This window comes from Dufourea novaeangliae, unplaced genomic scaffold, assembly GCF_001272555.1.
Source record: "Dufourea novaeangliae isolate 0120121106 unplaced genomic scaffold, ASM127255v1 scaffold142, whole genome shotgun sequence".
Lineage (NCBI taxonomy): Eukaryota > Metazoa > Arthropoda > Insecta > Hymenoptera > Halictidae > Dufourea > Dufourea novaeangliae.
In genome coordinates, this window is record NW_015374026.1 from 377,131 (window position 1) to 397,042 (window position 19,912).

General features: G+C 32.3%; 4 protein-coding genes across 5 annotated transcripts; 2 read left to right on the forward strand and 2 right to left on the reverse strand.

Moving 5' to 3' along the window:
- Nucleotides 1–791: 791 nt before the first annotated feature.
- Nucleotides 792–2,906, reverse strand: LOC107189385 (uroporphyrinogen decarboxylase). 2 transcript variants are annotated; one of them, XM_015577905.1, is made up of 7 exons: nt 2,860–2,906; nt 2,149–2,480; nt 1,868–2,026; nt 1,559–1,720; nt 1,332–1,469; nt 1,052–1,225; nt 792–984 (listed from the first exon to the last, which is right to left on the reverse strand). In XM_015577905.1, the coding sequence occupies exons 2-7, from the start codon at nt 2,443–2,445 to the stop codon at nt 844–846; spliced, it is 1,071 nt and encodes a 356-aa protein (XP_015433391.1). In that variant the 5' UTR covers nt 2,446–2,480; nt 2,860–2,906; the 3' UTR covers nt 792–843. The 2 variants fall into 2 exon arrangements, with proteins under 2 accessions (XP_015433391.1, XP_015433390.1); XM_015577904.1 differs by lacking the exon at nt 2,860–2,906 and adding an exon at nt 2,662–2,743.
- A 383-nt stretch (nt 2,907–3,289) lies between these two features.
- On the forward strand, nt 3,290–8,613 carry LOC107189383 (FACT complex subunit Ssrp1). The gene is made up of 19 exons (XM_015577901.1): nt 3,290–3,528; nt 3,892–4,077; nt 4,168–4,383; nt 4,495–4,670; nt 4,753–4,888; nt 4,975–5,078; nt 5,160–5,288; nt 5,471–5,762; nt 5,850–6,008; nt 6,126–6,266; nt 6,365–6,556; nt 6,615–6,845; nt 6,931–7,005; nt 7,245–7,298; nt 7,476–7,550; nt 7,728–7,802; nt 7,980–8,054; nt 8,232–8,306; nt 8,409–8,613. The coding sequence occupies exons 1-19, from the start codon at nt 3,478–3,480 to the stop codon at nt 8,526–8,528; spliced, it is 2,562 nt and encodes an 853-aa protein (XP_015433387.1). The 5' UTR covers nt 3,290–3,477; the 3' UTR covers nt 8,529–8,613.
- A 1,626-nt stretch (nt 8,614–10,239) lies between these two features.
- On the reverse strand, nt 10,240–15,190 carry LOC107189384 (golgin subfamily A member 2-like). Its single transcript, XM_015577903.1, has 11 exons — nt 15,088–15,190; nt 14,715–14,910; nt 14,328–14,635; nt 14,044–14,220; nt 13,658–13,876; nt 13,397–13,582; nt 13,048–13,299; nt 12,678–12,978; nt 12,417–12,614; nt 12,133–12,246; nt 10,240–10,292 (listed from the first exon to the last, which is right to left on the reverse strand). Exons 1-11 carry the CDS (start codon nt 15,169–15,171, stop codon nt 10,258–10,260), a joined length of 2,070 nt encoding a protein of 689 aa, XP_015433389.1. The 5' UTR covers nt 15,172–15,190; the 3' UTR covers nt 10,240–10,257.
- Nucleotides 15,191–17,186: 1,996 nt separating this feature from the next.
- Nucleotides 17,187–19,091, forward strand: LOC107189344 (probable 26S proteasome non-ATPase regulatory subunit 3). The gene is made up of 3 exons (XM_015577855.1): nt 17,187–17,260; nt 17,420–18,248; nt 18,327–19,091. Exons 2-3 carry the CDS (start codon nt 17,430–17,432, stop codon nt 18,996–18,998), a joined length of 1,491 nt encoding a protein of 496 aa, XP_015433341.1. The 5' UTR covers nt 17,187–17,260; nt 17,420–17,429; the 3' UTR covers nt 18,999–19,091.
- Nucleotides 19,092–19,912: the final 821 nt, after the last annotated feature.

The window sequence follows — 19,912 nt, forward strand, 5'->3', positions numbered from 1 at the left end:
ACCCGAATAGATCCACGGATTCCGGCTGAAAGTTACGTGGGGGTAGAGTTGGATCTGACGTTTTATTGTCGATTCAAAGTTTATAGTAATGCGCACGCGCCATTCCGCGTGGAGAATTTTGTTAATAAGTTGGAAAGGTTGGAAACCAGAGGCGCGCGAAATTATTGAATTTTTAATTATTAAATCGTAAATTTTATTTATTACTAGCATACACATGATTGATGTAAACTGGGTATAGAAAAAAGTGCATTAAAGCGTGACAACTATATTCTTATAATTGAAATCTAATAAAACCTTTGATAAACTAACAAACCTCTGTTTAATTATATTAGGTACACTCGCGAGCAAACTCGGTTTCCGCTAGGGGGAAAAAGTGACGTAACAGAAGGGCCATTTGGGGCCTTCTACTACTGCATAAATTTATTTCAGGTACTGAAACAAATGTTAAATCGACTGTTAATTTGGCATAAATATCAGTCATTCCAAATATCAATAGGTAGGAGCATGGTAGGAGGTCCTTCTTCTACGTTACTTTTTCTCGTAGCGGAAGCAGAGTTTGCTCGCGAGGATACATACTCAAAAAGTGAATAATCTTCGAATCGTGATCTCATTTTTTTTTTTACCTTCGGGACAGTTTTATTGTTGAATGAATCAGCTTCAGAACACATTCAACAGTAAAATGTTACAACTAATTTTCATTTATATATCTCGGTATTTTTAAACGATTGATTGGGTGATCGATGTTGTATGGATATGAATGGAGGTCAAATATAATTCAACAATAGTAACAGTTTATTATAAATGTATATCATAAGAAATAAATGAAAAAATAAATCAGTCTGATTACACTGAATGAACCCCTTTTATTAAAGCTTCAACAGATTTAATTGGCGTGTCTGGTGAAATACCATGTCCTAAATTTGCAATATATCTAGTTTTTCCAAATTTCATCACCATATCTCGTCCACGATTCATTATTTCCTCCTGGCATAAAAGGACCGATTGATTAAACAATAGGCAATTAAATAATAGCCAGTACTATAATACAAACCTCAGAAGCATATAATGCACAAGGATCTAAGTTTCCTTGTAAAGTAACATCAGGACCCAATCTTTTTCTTGCTTCCATTGGGTCCACGGTCCAATCTAAACCTAATACCTCATAAGTTTTTGATTTTGATAGCATTTCCAAAGAATTCATTGTTGCACCTTTAGGAAAGGCTGTCTAAAATTTAACATTTTTATCGTTAGTTTGCATTTTACTGAAATTTAGTGTACGTATTTTAGAAATACACCAAACAATTTTTGCGAGTACACAGTCCAAAAGTTACCATTGGTACTTCAGGAATATTTTCTTCTGTCAACCTTTTCCTGACATTTTCACTGATCTCCTTCAAGTATTTATATGAATAATTTATAAACAGTTCATCGTTTAAAAAATCAGCATGACTTTCGAATATTTGTAACATCTGCAAATGTCATTAAATAATCATTAATTCCTTTTAATTGTTAAAATATATTTCAATTCACATATTTAAAAATATGATTTTATATGTACTTGTGCTCCAGCTTTCACTTGCATCACCAGATAGTCCACAATTACATTTGTGATGAGTTGTAAAAGTTTGTGAGAATCTTGTGGATATTTATATAACCAAGCTCTTGCTTTGATCATTGTTGAACTTCCTCCACCTTGGATCATGTAGCTCATTAATGTCCACTAACAATTTTCAAATACAAATTGTGCGTTATTAACAAGTACAGAAAATTTTCTATAAAAATAGTCATTTTGCAGTGTAAAAATTTGGTAAAATTACACATTACTCAAAGATCATATTGTATAGTATTTGAGATGTATTATCCTCACCGGTGCACCAGTAAAACCAATTAATGGGACTTTTCCTTCTAATTTATGCCGTGTCAATGTTATAGCTTCCCCTACATATTTTAAATCCTTTTCTACATCTGGTTGAACTAATCTAGCTAAATCTGATGGATCATTTAATGGCTTTGGTATAACCGGTCCCTGTAATGATAATTTATAATAAAATATACTGTCATTTTTATGATTTTATTTTATCAATTGTTTCTGGAGAAGTAAAGATCTTTATTCTAAATTGTATAAATCAGAGATTTTGGAAAACTGACCATTCCAGGAACCATTTCAACAGTTAGACCCATTGCTTGAGGGATCACTAGAATATCAGAAAAAATAATGCTGGCATCTAAGTCAAATCGTCTCAATGGTTGCAAAGTAACTTCACAAGCTAGAGCCGGTGTCTGACATACAGAGAAAAATTTATGCTTTGATCTAACTTCTTGAAACTCTGGAAGATATCTTCCAGCTTGGCGCATTATCCAAATTGGAACATGGTCTAATGGTTCTCCACGTGCAGCCTTCAAAATCAAATTATTCTTCAATGGTGGAAAGTCTGATTGTGCCATTATTACTGTACCAATTTATGACAGACTATACAAATCTGTAACATAAAATGTTCTTAATTTCAGTAATTATTTAAAATTATTAAGAACTAGTAAAATTAACTAGAGGAGACAAAATATTCGTTATTTGCGTTGAAAATACCTTTGAATGATTTTTCATTCTATTAATTGTATGTGTGTGATAATAAATACGATGATAGTAAATTACTGAAAACTTACAATTTTCAATTTGCTTATACTTATTATTGCTTTTGACTTGTTACTTATAACGTATAAAAGAATTAAAACATATTTATAAAATTGAGTTTTCTGTTTAAAAAACACCTTCTCCCTATTTTATCTAAACACATCCGGAAAGATAAGAAAACATTACGACATGAATTGCACGTTTTTTTTTTTTACGTACTACATACTTACTGCTTACTGTTTGATACTGTTACACTGGTTACACAGTTCGATTGAGTTCAATCAATTACATACACTTGTTGTTTCCGCCAATAATGTTCGCCGAAGTTATTATACTTTTGAGCTAACCGTTATCTATCTATCTGTTCGTGTTTTGTGATTAATGTAACCAATCAGATATATGCCAACCTCGGATGGACAACTATTTTAACCGCACGTTCAATTAAAAGTTTGTTTAAAAAACTTTTACATGAAAAATGTAACATTGTATTTAAAAAATGATTTTTCTACAACGTTCAATCTTTTTTGCTGCAATTAATTAGAATTTCGAAACTCTATATATTTTTTAATTCATGGTTTCAATCAATTACGTTCGCGGAAAAATTTTGAAAGAAACAAGAAGCCGCTGCAAGAAGCAAGGAAGTACAAAGAAGCAATCTGGCGCTGTGTGTAACAGTGTGTAACATCAGTATAACATGGTGTTGTAACACGCGCGTGTTTATTTTGCGGGTGTTGTAACCTTTCTTCATTTCAATTTTAAATAAAAAACTTGTTAACGAGAAATATTTGATTCCAAGTTTGTGCGCTCAATTGTTAGGTATTGAAGTGAGATTAGAAGTAGATTCAAAAATGGACTTTTTGGAATATCCGGACGTAATTGCAGAAGTCAAGGGAGCTATGGTACATATATTCTTCGCAATTTGGAATTGTTAATATACATACTTTTGATCAAATCATGTTTTCTGATTTCTGTTGTTTATGTAATTCGATTTTGTAAATATTTGAGGTTAGAATGTTTAATGAAATATTATATATTTGTTATATTTGACATGTATTATGAGTGAGAATTTGTTGCTTCGTATTATTTTTGAAACATAATCTATGCAATTAATTTTTATATATTATCCGTATTATATTATAACTGTTGCTAAACACAGTTCTTGCATGTTTATCGAGCAATTTGTTAGATTTTAATTCATCGTTGTTATGAGTTTAAAGAAATGGCATGTATATTAATTTATGTTTCACAATTCATTTCTATAGACTCCTGGAAGATTGAAATTAACGGACCAGCACTTAATCTTCAAAAATCAAAAAACAGGCAAGGTGGAACAGATTTCAGCATCAGACATGGAAATGGTGAATTATCAGAAATTCATTGGCACCTGGGGTTTACGGATATTTCTTAAAAATGGAACTTTACATAGGTTTCGTGGTTTTAAAGAAGCAGTAAGCAAGAATCTTTAAAATTTATAAAAATTAATAAAGACTTAATATAAACATTCTTGAACATTTTGTATAAATTATTATATTATGCAGGATCAAGAGAAAATTGCTAAGTTCTTTTCACAAAATTACAAAAAGGATATGTTAGAAAAAGAACTTAGTTTGAAAGGCTGGAACTGGGGTACAGCTAGATTCAATGGCTCAGTTTTGAGTTTTGATGTGGGTCATCATACTGCATTTGAAATTCCACTTTATGATGTATCTCAATGTAATACTGGGAAAAATGAAGTTACATTGGAATTTCACCAGGTAAACTGAAAGGCATTATTAGTTTACTACACCAGCTATTTAACATTTCTTGTCATAATCATTTTATAGTTAATTGTCTTAATATTTACAAGTTAAAAATACATTTTTCAGAATGATGATGCTCCTGTAAGTTTAATGGAAATGAGATTTCATATTCCAATTAGTGATAGCGTGGATCAAGATCCTGTAGAAGCATTTCATCAACAAGTCATGGAGAAAGCTTCTGTTATTAGTGTCAGTGGAGATGCTATTGCTATATTTAGAGAAATTCAGTGTCTTACACCACGGTAAATGATAGCAATCTATCCATATATCTATTTCAACTTGAATTATCGAGTGTTCAATTTGTTCAATTGAATCTTTTTTCAGTGGTCGCTACGATATAAAAATATTTCAGTCGTTCTTCCAATTGCATGGTAAAACTTTCGATTACAAAATTCCAATGTCAACAGTTTTGAGGCTTTTTCTTTTACCACACAAGGACAGCAGACAGATGTATTTTGTGGTAAGATACTTGTAAAAATCAAATATGTTCTCGTTCGTTCCAAGTTTCTAAGTATCATTTTCACATTGCTGCTAATGTTCTTTCAGGTTAGTTTAGACCCACCAATTAAACAGGGTCAAACTCGTTATCACTATTTGGTATTGTTGTTCAATCAAGAAGAAGAAACTTCCATCGAATTACCTTTTTCTAAGTATGTAAAATACAGTTCTTTTAGTATTTTAAAGTTAAATTTAAACTTGAAGTATAGGGTGTTAATTCCATGTATTTACAGGAAAGAACTGAAAGAAAAGTATGAAGATAAATTAACAAAAGAATTATCAGGGCCGACGTACGAAGTATTGGGAAAAGTGATGAAGGTTATAATCAATAGAAAAATTACTGGTCCTGGTAATTTCACGAGGTAAGTTAACCATATTATCCAGAATGTCTTAGATATGACTTGAAGTATTTTGTTAAGTAATAGGGGAGCTCAAGTGGAATTGATTGTTCCATTTTAAAATTCCTTTAGCATTCCACACATATATGTAACAAATGTCGGAAATATCTCAGTTCCGATTATTTTTACCCCATTTTTATTTTCAGTCATTCTGGAGCTCTTGCAATTAGCTGCTCGTTTAAAGCAGCTGCTGGTCATCTGTATCCGTTGGAAAGGGGCTTCATTTACGTTCACAAACCACCAATTCATATACGTTTCGAGGAAATAGCGTCGGTAAACTTTGCTCGTGGCGGAGGCTCCACCAGATCGTTCGATTTTGAGATTGAATTGACTAGTGGCGTTGTTCACACATTCAGTAGCATTGAGAAAGAGGAATATGGAAAACTGTTCGATTTTATTACTTCGAAGAAATTGCGTGTTAAGAATAGAGGCAAAAGTGTAAGTAAAATGGTATACGTATTATCACTGTTATATTTTAATTCATAATTTGAAAAAAGAAAATAACACCTTTTATATTTACAACAGGATAAACTGAGTTATGATAATGACTTCGGCGACAGTGATCAAGAAGATGAACCAGATGCCTATTTGGCGAGAGTGAAAGCTGAGGCACAGGAAAGGGACGCGGAAGATAATCATGATTCTGAAGAAGAATCTACCGATGAAGATTTCAATCCTAATCAGGTATATTTTTCGTCGAGTACATTAGGTCTTTTAAATTGTATATTTCTATTTCAGAGTTTGTAATTTTCAATGAAAATAATTTATCGATGTGTGAGATAAATATATTTCTTTGTTTAGGACGAGAGTGATGTGGCAGAAGAGTATGACAGTAATCCCAACAGTTCCGACAGTGACAATGACTCTGACGACTCTGAAAAAAGTCAGAAGAAAGAGAAAAAAGAAAAGAGGGAAAGGAAATCAAAATCCGCTAAAACAGTAGTACGTATTGTTTAATTTAGAAGAAACCATCGATATTACCCGTTACCGACTACACATAGAAAATTGTAGAGTAACATAAGATATGCCACGTGTTTTAGTCAGAAAAACCAAGAAAACGTAGGAAGCAAAAGAAAGAGAAAGATGCGAACAAACCCAAGAGACCGCCAACTGCGTTTATGATTTGGTTGAACAATGCTCGAGAAAGTATCAAAGCAGACAATCCAGGAATCGCGGTTACAGAAATTGCCAAGAAAGGAGGAGAAATGTGGAGAGAACTTAAGGATAAATCTGTAAGGATATACGAATATATAATATCTTTCATGTTTTAATTATTGTGATATAATCCAGGAGTGGGAAGAGAAGGCAGCAAAGGCGAAGAAGGAATACGCAGCTTTAATGAAAGAGTATGAAGCCAGCGGGGGTGGTCTGGCAAGTGCGGGTAGTCAGGCAAAAGGAGGTACTCAGGAAAAGAAGAAGAAAGAAGTAAAGAAGGAGTCACCTAGTAAACAAGTGGGAGGTTCTTTCAAGAGTAAAGAATATATTAGCGAGGATGAAAGCAGCAGCGATGGAGACACTAAAGTATGATAATATATAATTCGAAGACGAATGGCAGAATAAATCGTTATTTCTAAAACATAAATCTTATTTCATGTTATTTTCACAGAAAGGAGATGACACCTGTTCAGATGAAGATAGCGATGAAGACAAGGGAAAGAAAGGGGGAGACAAAAGTAGTGCGGTAATAACTAGATTGTCTGATTAATAGTAGAATATACATACATACATAGGTTATCTCTTCTGAATTCCCGCACCTTGGTACAACAGCATCAAAATGCTACTTCCGAGACGAATATGCGATTAATTGATCAACATATATTCGTACTTTGCAATGTCGAATACTTATATAACGAAAAATTTGCTGTAATAATTGCTGAACATATTCTAAATCATAAATCTTATTTCATACTATTTTTACAGAAGGTAGAAAAGGGATATTCAAATGAAGATAGTGATGAAGACAATCGTACTGCGGTAATAACTTAATTTTCTGATTAGTAGTACAATGTTGTTAGTAGGTTGCACCTTTAGGAAAATCTGTCTAAAATTAAATATTGTTATTCTTTTGGATACTTACATAACCAAAATCTGACTTTAATCAGTACTGAACATATTGTAAATCATAAATCTTATTTCATATTATTTTTACAGAAGGTAGAAAAGGCACATTCAAATGAAGATAGTGATGAAGACAAAGGAAAGAAAAAAGAAGACAAACGTACTGCGGTAATAACTTCATTTTCTGATTAGTAATAGAATGTTGTTAGTAGGTTGCACCTTTAGGAAAATCTGCCTAAAATTAAATATTGTGTTTCTTTAGGATACTTACATAACCAAAATATGCCGTTAATTATTGTTGAACGTATTCTAAACCATAAATCTTATTTCATATTATTTTTGCAGAAAGTAGAAAAGGCACGTTCAGGTGAAGATAGTGGTGAAGACAAGAGGAAGAAGAAAGGAGACAAACGTAGTGCGGTAATAACTTAATTTTCTGATTAGTAGTACAATGTTGTTAGTAGGTTGCACCTTTAGGAAAATCTGTCTAAAATTAAATATTGTTATTCTTTTGGATACTTACATAACCAAAATCTGACTTTAATCAGTACTGAACATATTGTAAATCATAAATCTTATTTCATATTATTTTTACAGAAGGTAGAAAAGGCACATTCAAATGAAGATAGTGATGAAGACAAAGGAAAGAAAAAAGAAGACAAACGTACTGCGGTAATAACTTCATTTTCTGATTAGTAATAGAATGTTGTTAGTAGGTTGCACCTTTAGGAAAATCTATCTAAAATTAAATATTGTGTTTCTTTTGGATACTTACGTAACCAATATATGCCTTTAATTATTGTTGAACGTATTCTAAACCATAAATCTTATTTCATATTATTTTTGCAGAAAGTAGAAAAGGCACGTTCAGGTGAAGATAGTGGTGAAGACAAGAGGAAGAAGAAAGGAGACAAACGTAGTGCGGTAATAACTTCTAATTAGTAGTAGAATTGATAGATTTATATGATTAATAGTAGAATATTATTAGTAATTTGAAACTAAACTTATTGAAGAAATTTTTTATAGGATGACGATAATAAAAAATCAAAGAAAGAGAAGAGAGATGAGTCTGATGAAGGCAGCATTGATGAACCCATTGAAAGTACTCCACCATCTAGTGATGTTGAATCTAAGGATAGCGACTAATTATGAATCACTGTACATGCATAGGTATATACTGTTAGTATTTCAAGAAACATTAAAATACGTTCCAAATTTAAAGCTTTTTAAACTGCAAGGCTGTACTGTATTAAATATTTGTATTTGTTGTACTGCGATTTATTTAATACTTTGAAATATTTCTATCCCTATACAGTAATTCATTATTAACTAAGATATTGATCACGTGTTTATTTAAGTAATTAGATATTCATAATGAGTATTCGTTCAATTCATTAAAGTAGCGATAGATAATAAATAGGTTTTTTCGAAATTATAATATTGTACAATAATATTTTGATGAACCTTTTTTACCTTGTAATAACTTTACAAATAAATGTATACTTAAATTTTTTTATAAATAATTGTAAAAATACCCCAAAGTTATCTTAAAAGTAAAAATATGTCTGAAAAGATTCCATCGAAGGAGAACACATTTGCATCAATATTTAGCAATCTCATTGGCTAATCCTACTATAAATGTATAATAGATGTTGCAAAATTAGTTAAATTATTTATGCCTGTATTAACGCTGACCTTTATGAAGCGGTAACCCTAACTGCAACAGGTTTCGATCGCATTTACACCGCTACTTCTATTCTGCATTATCACACATAAGTAACATTTTTCAAAAAAGCAATCGACACAAATTCTTATTTTACGTATCCTTATAATAAACAAAGATTTTCTATCGTATACGTAGCCTTAAAATATTCTAAGTTTCATGTAAGATAGAACATTCACCAAAAATATTCGATTTTACATTCATTGTTATAACTAGAGAAATTAAATACAGTTAATTAATATAAATCAAAATAAAACACAGGTAATTAAAATAAATGAAAACAAAACATAATTAATTAAAATAAATCAAAATAAAGCACAGTAAATGAAAATTAGCTAAGAAAAAAAGGATGTGCATACGAATTCGTCAAATTCGGATAAGAGAGATTGCCCTGTAAAACCCCCTGGTCACTAACCATCAATGAGCGCCAATGGTAGGTAATGCTAAAAAAAGAAGATTAGAACTTATTAATCGAGTTCAGATAAGAGAGGGAGGACTCATTGAACACCACTGGTCACCAAGTTTTGTCCTGACGATTGACTGTTGTTATTGAAATATCTGACTATTGATTACTATATAACAGATCAGGAGCAATTTTTTGGTTCCATAATATTTGTGTAAACAGATCATTTACTATCTATCTTGTGAACAAATTTTTGCTTTTTCATTTGCAAATATCTCATTAAATATAAACGGTGCGATGGGAGCAATTTTAGATTCCGAGGAAGCAAAATGGGAGCAATTCTTTAAGATATAAATTGTTAAGAAACACTAACATTCGCGCCAATTATTTTTCGGTTGCTCCGGGAGTTCTATGACCTCACTTTCTCCCACACACGGGGTCTCTTAAGTATGCTCCGGGGGTTCTATGACCCCTCTTACCAAGCTAGTACACAGGTCGATACTAGTCCTTCGATACGAGTACTTTTGTTCGATACCTACTTGGAATCTCAACCGCAGGTATCGATACCAAAAGTACTCGGTATCGAAACAAAAGTATCGAGTAATGTACTCGTATTTACTTGTATCGATTTGTCCCTAGTGGAGAGTCTCCACTGGAGACATTAAATGCGTGCGGCATTCCACAACGCTACTTCTGTTCTTCGGTCTCGCTTCTCCCTACCATAAGACCGCGCAGTCTATTATATATGTTTATGTTCGTCTACGGTTTGGACAATGAACATAACCTAGAAAATATTGAAATATTACATATATGGATAGAATGTTCTAACGAAAACAGAATTTTATTTACGGATGAATTTACGTCAAAATTAGTATATACTCAACCTGGATTGCCTTTTTAGTTAAATCGGAATGGATATTAGACAGACCACAGGATTTTATGATTTATGCGTAAATGTGCAAGGAAACGACACCAAAAACTTACATGTTCTTTTAGCAAGATTATACGACTTTGGATTTAGAACAGTAGCATTAAATATTGATTTGGATGACAGTGCCATTACGTCGGATAAAAAGAAGAAGAAGAAAAGCGACGAAAGGGAATCACATCAGAGCATTATCCCAAATACGTTCGATATAGACAGAATAAAAAGAGACTTTGAAGGAAAATTGAAGATTTTCAAACGAATTACGTTTCTCTGTTCTGATCCTGCAAGAACACACATATTAAATCATTGTGCGGATTTAAAGAAATACGATCTGTACGCTTTATCTCCAAGAACACAGAATTCATTACAGTTCGCATGTACTCAATTAAATTGTGATATAATCACACTAAAAGCATCATCTACAACTTTTAAGCTTAACAAGAAACTGTACGAACAAGCTATTGAAAGAGGAATACACTTTGAAATTCAATATGTTGATCTGTTAAATATAAAATCTAGAAAACTTATCATTCATTATGCACATCTGTTTCATACATATGGAAAAAGCAAGGTCTTGGTCAGGTTTTTTTAGTAATTTTAACACCAGGTCATCTGTTGTTTAAAACAATGACACATGGTACTGCTTTCAGCTAGAAAGGGGAATTTTAACTTAATATTTTCTTTTTGTAGAATGTTATATTATCCAGTGGTGCTAATGATGTGAAAACAATTAGAAGTCCATACGATATACTTAATTTGTCATGCATCCTAGGATTAAGTGAAATTAAGGCAAAGGCATCGGTGTTAAATCAATGTAAAAAACTTCTTTTGAGAGCAGGTATACATATTTAAAACTAAAGTATAAGTTTGAAAGAAACGAGTTTCATTATTAGATATTCTTATTGTCATTTCTATTTTTCCAGAAAGAAGACGCAGAGGAAAAGCAGTATTTATTATTGAAGAAGAAACAGAAACTGCAGATATTATTGAAGATGATGGGAGATTTTTAAAGAAATTAAAGTTATAGAAATATTTTGAAAAAAATTGAAGAATATAACTAAACTAAAGACATTTCTATATTTCCTTCAATATGTCCACTGATCGAATCTGAAGGTTTTAAAAATCAAAACAATTGTTTAAATTCTTCAACAAATACATTACATTAAATAATTACATTAAAAATCATATAACCAAATAAATATAAGCAATACAAGAATAATTCTAATTTTCTACAAATACTAAGTGGAATCTTTATAAACAGACATAATTAAATACGTTTTTTATTTAGAACATTTAAAATAAAAATTATGTTCCTGAAAGATTAACTTTTATAAAATGACATATTTGTAAAAAAATTCCAAGTAGGTAAATTTTTACTTTTTGAAGAAAGTTTCACAAAGACAAATATAAAATGAAATATTACTCTAAAATAGTAATTTCAAATCAGAATTACTTTCACTTTTACATATATGTTTTAAAGAACAATTGTTTTTAAGAAAACTTCCTTCACATCGATCATTTACAAATTGCAATTACTATATATCCTCATCTTATATACAATTGTATTCTACAAATCGTTGTTACTTAAAAATCCTATATTAGTGGTTCGTTTAGCGTATTTTTTATACTGTTAGTAACTTTCCAGAACACCAAGGACATGGATGAAAATTCGGCTCGAATAAGCACGAATCCTTACAGTCCTTTATCTTTGTTAAAACATCTAGGAGCTCTGAAACACTTGTATTATCGGTGTCCGATTCCTTTGCTTCTTTTGCCTTTTTCACGGGTACAATATCGTTGGTGTTCACTTCTAAAAAAGAAAATGACAGTTATTATGTACGCGACTTGTATTATACTTTTGTGGGAGCTGATTTCATCTCTGTAATTTGTTTTATCATCAGAAACAGGGGAGACATTTACGACGTTAAAGTATACGTGAAGTACTCTGTAAACATTGCGAAACCACTTGAGAAAGCATACCTGTTTGTATTATGTGTTCTGTCCCATTAGAATGCATGTATTCTTTTCTGAGGAAATCACTAACCAAAACTTTTAATTTATGAAGTTGTTCTTGTTGTTGGTTCCTTTGTTCAAGCAACTGTCGGAATACCTGCTCCCTTTCTCTCGCCCTATTTTGAAGAACTGCTCTTTGCTTTTGGTACAGAGTTATATATTCTCCTAAAAAGTAATTACCGGAATTCAAAACTTGAAGTTTAATGTTCTTTTCCTAAAAATGCATACCTATTGTCTCTGTTTCACTCTGTAATTGTAAAACAAGATGTTCAAGCTTTTGTTTCTCTTCCGTAAGTTCAGCGAGTCGTTCCATCGTTTGTTTAAACCTCTGTTCCAATTGTTTTACAGGCTCTGATACTCCAACATTACATTCATCTGAATTCTCCTCGTTTACGTTCTCTTCTAGACTACAATCGTTATGTTCAATTGTAATACTGGAGTCATTTTGAGGGGAAGCACTGTTTTCGACTTTCTCATTTATTCTCTGCACAAGCCCTTGCTTTTCTTTTTCTAGTTTTTCTATCGTAATCTGAAGAAAAAAGAAAAATTTTATACAAATGGTGTTACGTACTCACATATGTATGCAAGAAATAGTTACCAGGGCGTTTTGAAGTTCCCGCTGGAAAGTATCGATATGATGCGACTGCGCCTGGTAGTGTTGCATCTGATCAGCTATCTGAGCACTTTGAAGTTTCTCCTTTTCGAGTTCTTCGAGCACAGTCTCCTTTTCTTTCAGTTTTTCTTTCATTTGTTCTAGCTCGGCTTCAACGTTATTCAATTGAGCATTTAACTTGCGTCCAATGGAACGCTCTGCTTGAAGTTTCTCCGTTAAATCCAGCTTTGCATTGCTCTTAAAAAGCACGTTACAGTCTTGTATAGTTCCTATTTTTTCTTTGTCAACATATTTGAGAACGTAATTGAAATTTGAATTGTACAGATACACTTACTAGGGAAACAAAAGCATTCTCCATGTCGGTTAATTGTTCTTTTAACTGTCGATTCTGATGAAGCGCTCTAGATGCTCCCAGCTGCTCACTTTCAAGAGCATTAGCTAACTTTGCTACTTCAGCCTCCTTATTGCCTACTTCGCGTAGATCGTTTATATCTTTTGTTAGCATTTCGATTTGTGAATCCTGAATATACAAATATCTCGATTAGATACTTACAGTAAACTTAATCTAATTACAATATTTATGAATATAACTTACTTTCCCAGAAAGTGTAACATGAAGCCTTTCTTGTTCGAGAGTTAGTTCGTCTATATTTTTTAATAGATTATTCATTTCACCTTTACAATCTTGCAAAGGCAATAGATTTTCTATCTTTTCCCTCTCCTGTTGTAATTGTTGCTCAAGTTCCGAAAGTCTTTGCAGATAACTTTGTTCTCTCGATTGTAAATCTTCTATAGTCTTTTTCTGTGTCTTTATCTGTAACCATAGATGTTTCAGTAATAAAATTTTATAATTTTTTTCAACCACAGATATGCCTATAACACTTAATATTTTCGCTTGTTTTTATGTCTCTCTTATATTATTAAAGCGAGTCTTACATGTTATGAAACTGTATACACGATATACTTTACTATAAACCATACCTCATCTAATAATTTCGATTGTTGCATATCTAACTGTTTCACATAATTTTGATACTGTTTATTGGTTTCATTCTTTTCAGTACTAACTGCTTTTAAAGATTCTTTAGCTTGTGCTAGTTCCTGTTCTAAAACAGTTGCTGCATGTTTTTCCTCCTCTGTTGGTGTAGCACCTCTCATCTATTATGAAAGAATAAAAAATTACAAGTTTATACCATTTTTTCAAATTAACGATACAATAAATCAATAGTCCATTTTTTTTCAACAATTCACATATATATTTCTACCTGTTGTATTCTAAGTTCACTCAACGAAAGCAGTGCAGTTTTCTCGTGCAGCTCTTGTTGAACAGCAATCAATTCTGTCTTTTTTAGGTTTAATTTCTGTTTCAATTCTGATGCCTCCAAACTCAAGTCTTCTTTTTCTTTCTTCAAGTCAAAAAATTTCTTTTCGAGAGATTCGTGTTCACTTTGTAGCTGATGGCAATTTTTCCTTAGTTCTTCGTTACTGTTTTTTAAAGTAGATGTTTCTTTTTCCAATTCAATTACACGAAGTTGTGAATTTTTTAACTTTCCCATTAATTCTTCTATTTCTTCTGAAATGTATTCACTTGTTACAAATTTTTCAAATATAAAATTGATGTCTGTTCAATACATGTAACATTAGAAACGAACCTGTACTATGTCTGGTACTCTGTTGTGCCTGGCTAAGAGCAGCAGTGAGCTCTGCCTTCTCTGCTATTAGAATCCCGGTTGTTTGAGTATGAACTTGAAGTTGTTCTTTCAAAGGATTTAATTCGCGTGCTAGTTGCATTTGAAATTCTGTCTCCTTTCTTTCCAATTTAGCTTCTAATTCTACAACTCTGCTATGCTAATCAATTAAAAACTTAATTAAACTTATGCAATCCAATGATCAAAGTTGCAAACATACAGTGTCTACAAAATTACATCTTTGACATTGTTAATCTCTACAGACTTTTGTCTATAAGAATTTTGTCACTTTTTTTGTTAAGCAATCACAATCTTTTAAACATTTACATATACTTACAGAATTACTAAGCTCTATGTGTAGTTCATTAACAATTTTCTTCTGTTTTTCCAAAGAAGAACTTAAAAACTGATTACGACACATTAGATCACAGTCCAGAGTTGTTTCTGTATGTTCAGAATCATTTGTCAAAACATTTGCAACTGCAGATGCCATTTCCAGAAGGTGTTCTTTCTGTACCTTTGGAAAATCATCTAATTCCACTTTCTTCTCAATTTCTGGCTCTAAATTAACTTCTTGCTTTTCTTGCAAGGGTTTGTCAGTCTCTTCCATAAAATTGAATGACTCTTCATGATTTAAAACATTTTGTGCATCTGCTATTGCATCTACTGATATTATATCATTTCTTTGAAAATCTTGATCAGGAACAAGTGTACTATGTGTACAAGCTTCTAATGTATACAATGTATTTACAATTTCAGGATCAGATTCATTAGTTTCTGTGCCTTGACACTATAGATTAAGTAGAGGCATTAATTTTTTAATTTATAATTATAATCAAATATTATTCATAGGTTACAATCTTATCTACCTGTAAAGATAAATCCACTGACTGATGTTTTTGTTTTACAAGACCATCCTGCATCATTTTGCTCAATTGAAATTCTCTGAGCTAAAACAAAGAAAAGACTTTAGAAAAATCTTATAATACTTACTTATTATTACTACTCGTAAAAATGTTTATTAGCAAATTTTTATGAAATGAAGCAAATGTCAAGTTTTTTGACAACCGACTGAAATACATATATGTTTAACAATTAACCTAAAATTATTAATTACTATATATTTACATAGAACATATTGAGCGGCAAACCGAAAATATGTTTTCTTATCTACGATGAACATATGAAAAACATTTGTAAATGAAAATGATTAAAAATCTGAATTTTTCATCATTGCTAGTCGATATGCAAATATCTGTATACGTAGCTGTCAGTATGTACATCGGGAAAACTATACCTTTTTCTTAGCAGCCAATAGTTTTTCGGTTTTACTCAAATTCATCTTGAAGTATGACACAAAAACTAACAAATTAAACTTTTGATTATGTTCTAGCACAAGTATTTACATCATCGTTATTAAAAATATTGTATTACTTAAAATCGAGGTTATCTCATGCCTAATCAGTTTTTCACATAGACACTTGTAGATAAATAACTCTGAAAGTACAGTGAGTCGTCGTATAGCGCCGATCAGCGCCGATTGTGTGGTGTGTTTAATAGCTACACGCGAAAGAGGGAAATCTGATTTTCTTTGAACGTACGTAGTGAAAAATTAAGAAGATTAACGTAACTAAGAGGGCTCTTGATAGAGTAAATAAATTTCTTTTTACGCTATAAAATTCTAAATATTTGCATAAACATCCGAAATCCATCCGAAATCTAATTGCAAATTCGAGCTACAAAACTCGGATGAATTATCCCATAGTTCTAGGGATTCTACACCAGCCATACACCAGCACGGTGCCTGTACGTGTCTGTCTATTCAGTAGAGATGGCGTGAACTGCTACTTGTGAATCACTCGTGATTCGATCACGTTCGTTCCCAATCACGATGATTTTTCACAGTGATTCGTGATTTTCCGTGATCGTTTCTTATTGGTGGAGAAACCTAACAGTTCTTTACACGCGATACATAATTTGTATATTTTACATTAACGACATCAAAACAAAAATTAGGGTTATATCGTATAAAGTGAAGGAATAAGTAGAAACAATGAAGAATGATGAATAAATTAATGATTACAAATTATAATCTACATGTTACCTAGCAAATCATTCTTTTAGAATTTCTTGTTTTTTCTACTGATTTTTACAAATACAGTAATGTAATTCATCGTAAAATCTTATTGAATACGTTTTTCTGTTTAAAGATTAATGACTTACGATTGCAGTGAGCAAATTCACTCAAGATAAAAAAATCGCAATTACGGTCGTGAATGAAGTTAAATCACGATCGTGATCGTGATTCGGTGATCACTGTGATAAATCACCGTTAGCGATTTTGCACGCCATCTCTACTATTCAGCCTAATTCGCTTTAAAATTAAAAAACTAAATACCCTAGCAGCAGCTAGAAACATATCAGCTTTTCCTGCTGACTGGTTCGATGAAAACGTAGAATTGTAGTTATTCGGAGAACTTTCTGTTTATGTGAAAAACTTGGAAAGAAAGGTAATTATCAGTTACTTTAATCTTACTTAGTACTTTTTAAGTAGCGGTCAAAATGATTTAAATTAAGAATGCGTAGAATTTTTTAAATCGGGAAAGAAATGACCAAACTCTTCTTATACATAGTTTAATAACGTACGTACAAAGATTTATTTTCCTTAGATCAGTCAGAATGGGAGTGCTTACAGCGAAAAATCCTGAAGCAATGGATGTCGATATAATTTCTCCTGAAAGTCAAAATGGTGATGGCGATGTTTGTGACAAAAAGGATACCGACCTTCAAACGATTCATGACATTCGTGAGCACGCTCGTCAAATTGAAAAAGCTGTACAGAGCAAGGAACCGCGTTTCATTCTAAGAGCATTACGTACACTGCCCAACACACGTCGTAGATTGAATTCTAATGTTCTACGTGGTGTAATTCTAAGCTTCTATTCAAAACCATGTTCAGAACGTGATGCATTATTGTCATGGTTAGAAGAATCCAACGAAGTAGAAGAAACACAAAAACTTCGTGCTTCAACTGCGAGTCCATTACCAGAAATTGATGCTTATATTCATTTGTTAGTTCTAGTGCGTTTAATTGACACTGGAAGACACGAGGAAGCTGTCCAATGTTCCGAAGCGCTATTACAAAAAATAATTGCTCAGAATCGGCGTACAATTGACTTGATTGCAGCAAAATGTTACTTCTATTATTCAAGATCGTATGAATTAGTTGGAAGATTGGATAAAATTCGAGGATTGTTGCATTTGAGATTAAGAACAGCAACATTGAGAAATGATTTCGAAGGGCAGGCAGTATTGATCAATTGCTTACTGAGAAATTATTTGCATTACAATTTGTACGATCAAGCAGACAAGCTTGTGCTCAAGTCAACATTCCCAGAGTCTGCTAGTAATAACGAATGGGCTAGATTCTTGTATTATTTAGGACGTATCAAAGCAGCCAGATTAGAATACTCTGCTGCACATAAGTATTTGGTGCAGGTGTGTTTTACCTCCGTTACAGCTGCCTCGAATTTCCCACTTAATTACAGTCTAATCTAAACTTTCTCTTTGTTACAGGCTCTCAGAAAAGCACCACAAAGCACTGCAGTAGGTTTTCGTCAGACTGTTCAAAAATTGGCAGTTACAGTGGAACTTTTACTAGGAGATATCCCTGAACGTCAAACTTTCCGGCAGGCAGCGATGCGTCGCGCCTTGGCACCATACTTTCAATTGACGCAAGCTGTGCGTTTGGGAAATCTTCAACGTTTTGGGGAGGTCTTGGAAAACTTTGGTCCACAGTTTAGAGCAGACCACACGTTCACCCTAATTCTCAGATTGAGGCACAACGTTATTAAAACTGCGATCAGATCAATCGGACTTTCCTATTCCAGAATTTCACCCGGGGATATTGCGAAGAAGTTGGGCTTAGACTCGAGTGTCGACGCAGAGTTTATTGTAGCTAAAGCTGTTAGAGACGGTGTGATTGAGGCTACCTTGGAACCAGAGAATGGTTACATGCGCAGCAAAGAGACCACCGATATTTATTGTACTAAAGAGCCATTGCTCGCGTTCCATCAGAGAATTACATTTTGCTTGGATTTACATAATCAGAGCGTTAAAGCCATGAGATATCCTCCGAAATCATATGGAAAGGATCTCGAATCGGCAGAAGAACGTAGAGAACGAGAACAACAGGATTTGGAACTTGCCAAAGAAATGGCAGAAGAAGACGATGATGGATTTCCTTAGGCTGTTTACTTTTTGAATACGTTTAATCAATAAAGTGATTTACCATAAGGTTCATGTTACACTTTCTTATATTTTGTATTTGGTATGTGGCAACAATTTTACTTTAATCTTGTAAAAATTTGATAAACTTACCACAGAGGAATTCTTTTAAAGGAATATTTTTATAAAGAAATTAGAGAAAGTAAGTTTCAGCAATTTCTTGTAAATATATTCTTTAAAGTTTGCAGTCTGCTTCTAGAATGTGTGGCTATTACAGTCCTCAGTGACATAATATTTATCACTGTACATATTTAAGATACGCATATCTCACGTTTTACTTATTCGTTAAAATTAGATGCTTCTAACTCTAAAGTTTTTAGTCGTTTTGTAATGGAAATTATAAATATATTAGTAATATCCTATTCGCACGTTCATGATGAAAGCCAGAAATATTTATAATTTTTTAAGAACCTTTTAAATTTGTCTGATTTTCAGGAATATGGAAAACAGAAATTAATTAATGCAAAACATTCGTGATCGTGTACATAAAATAGCAATGAGATCAGAAATCTTTATACTTGGTAAAATTTTTATAATACATCATATAAAATACATTTTATAAAAACAGAATCCTATTCTTTTGGTAACTATTCATTTAAGATACAAATTTCAAAGTATTTTTTTACGCTTGTGCTTTTAATGATATTTTTCAATATTAGCAACTTACCAATGATCAGTTATTTTTGATGATTTACCCTATAATGCAATACAAATTCTGAAAGATTTTTTACACGAAAAGAAACCACACGTTACATATTTAAGTTCATATAAATACGTACAATGAAAAAGAGAAGTGAATAGAAAAACCACCTTCCACGGATATTTACATAGTCATGCTTTCATAAATAGAGTACATTTATAACTAAACACCTGCA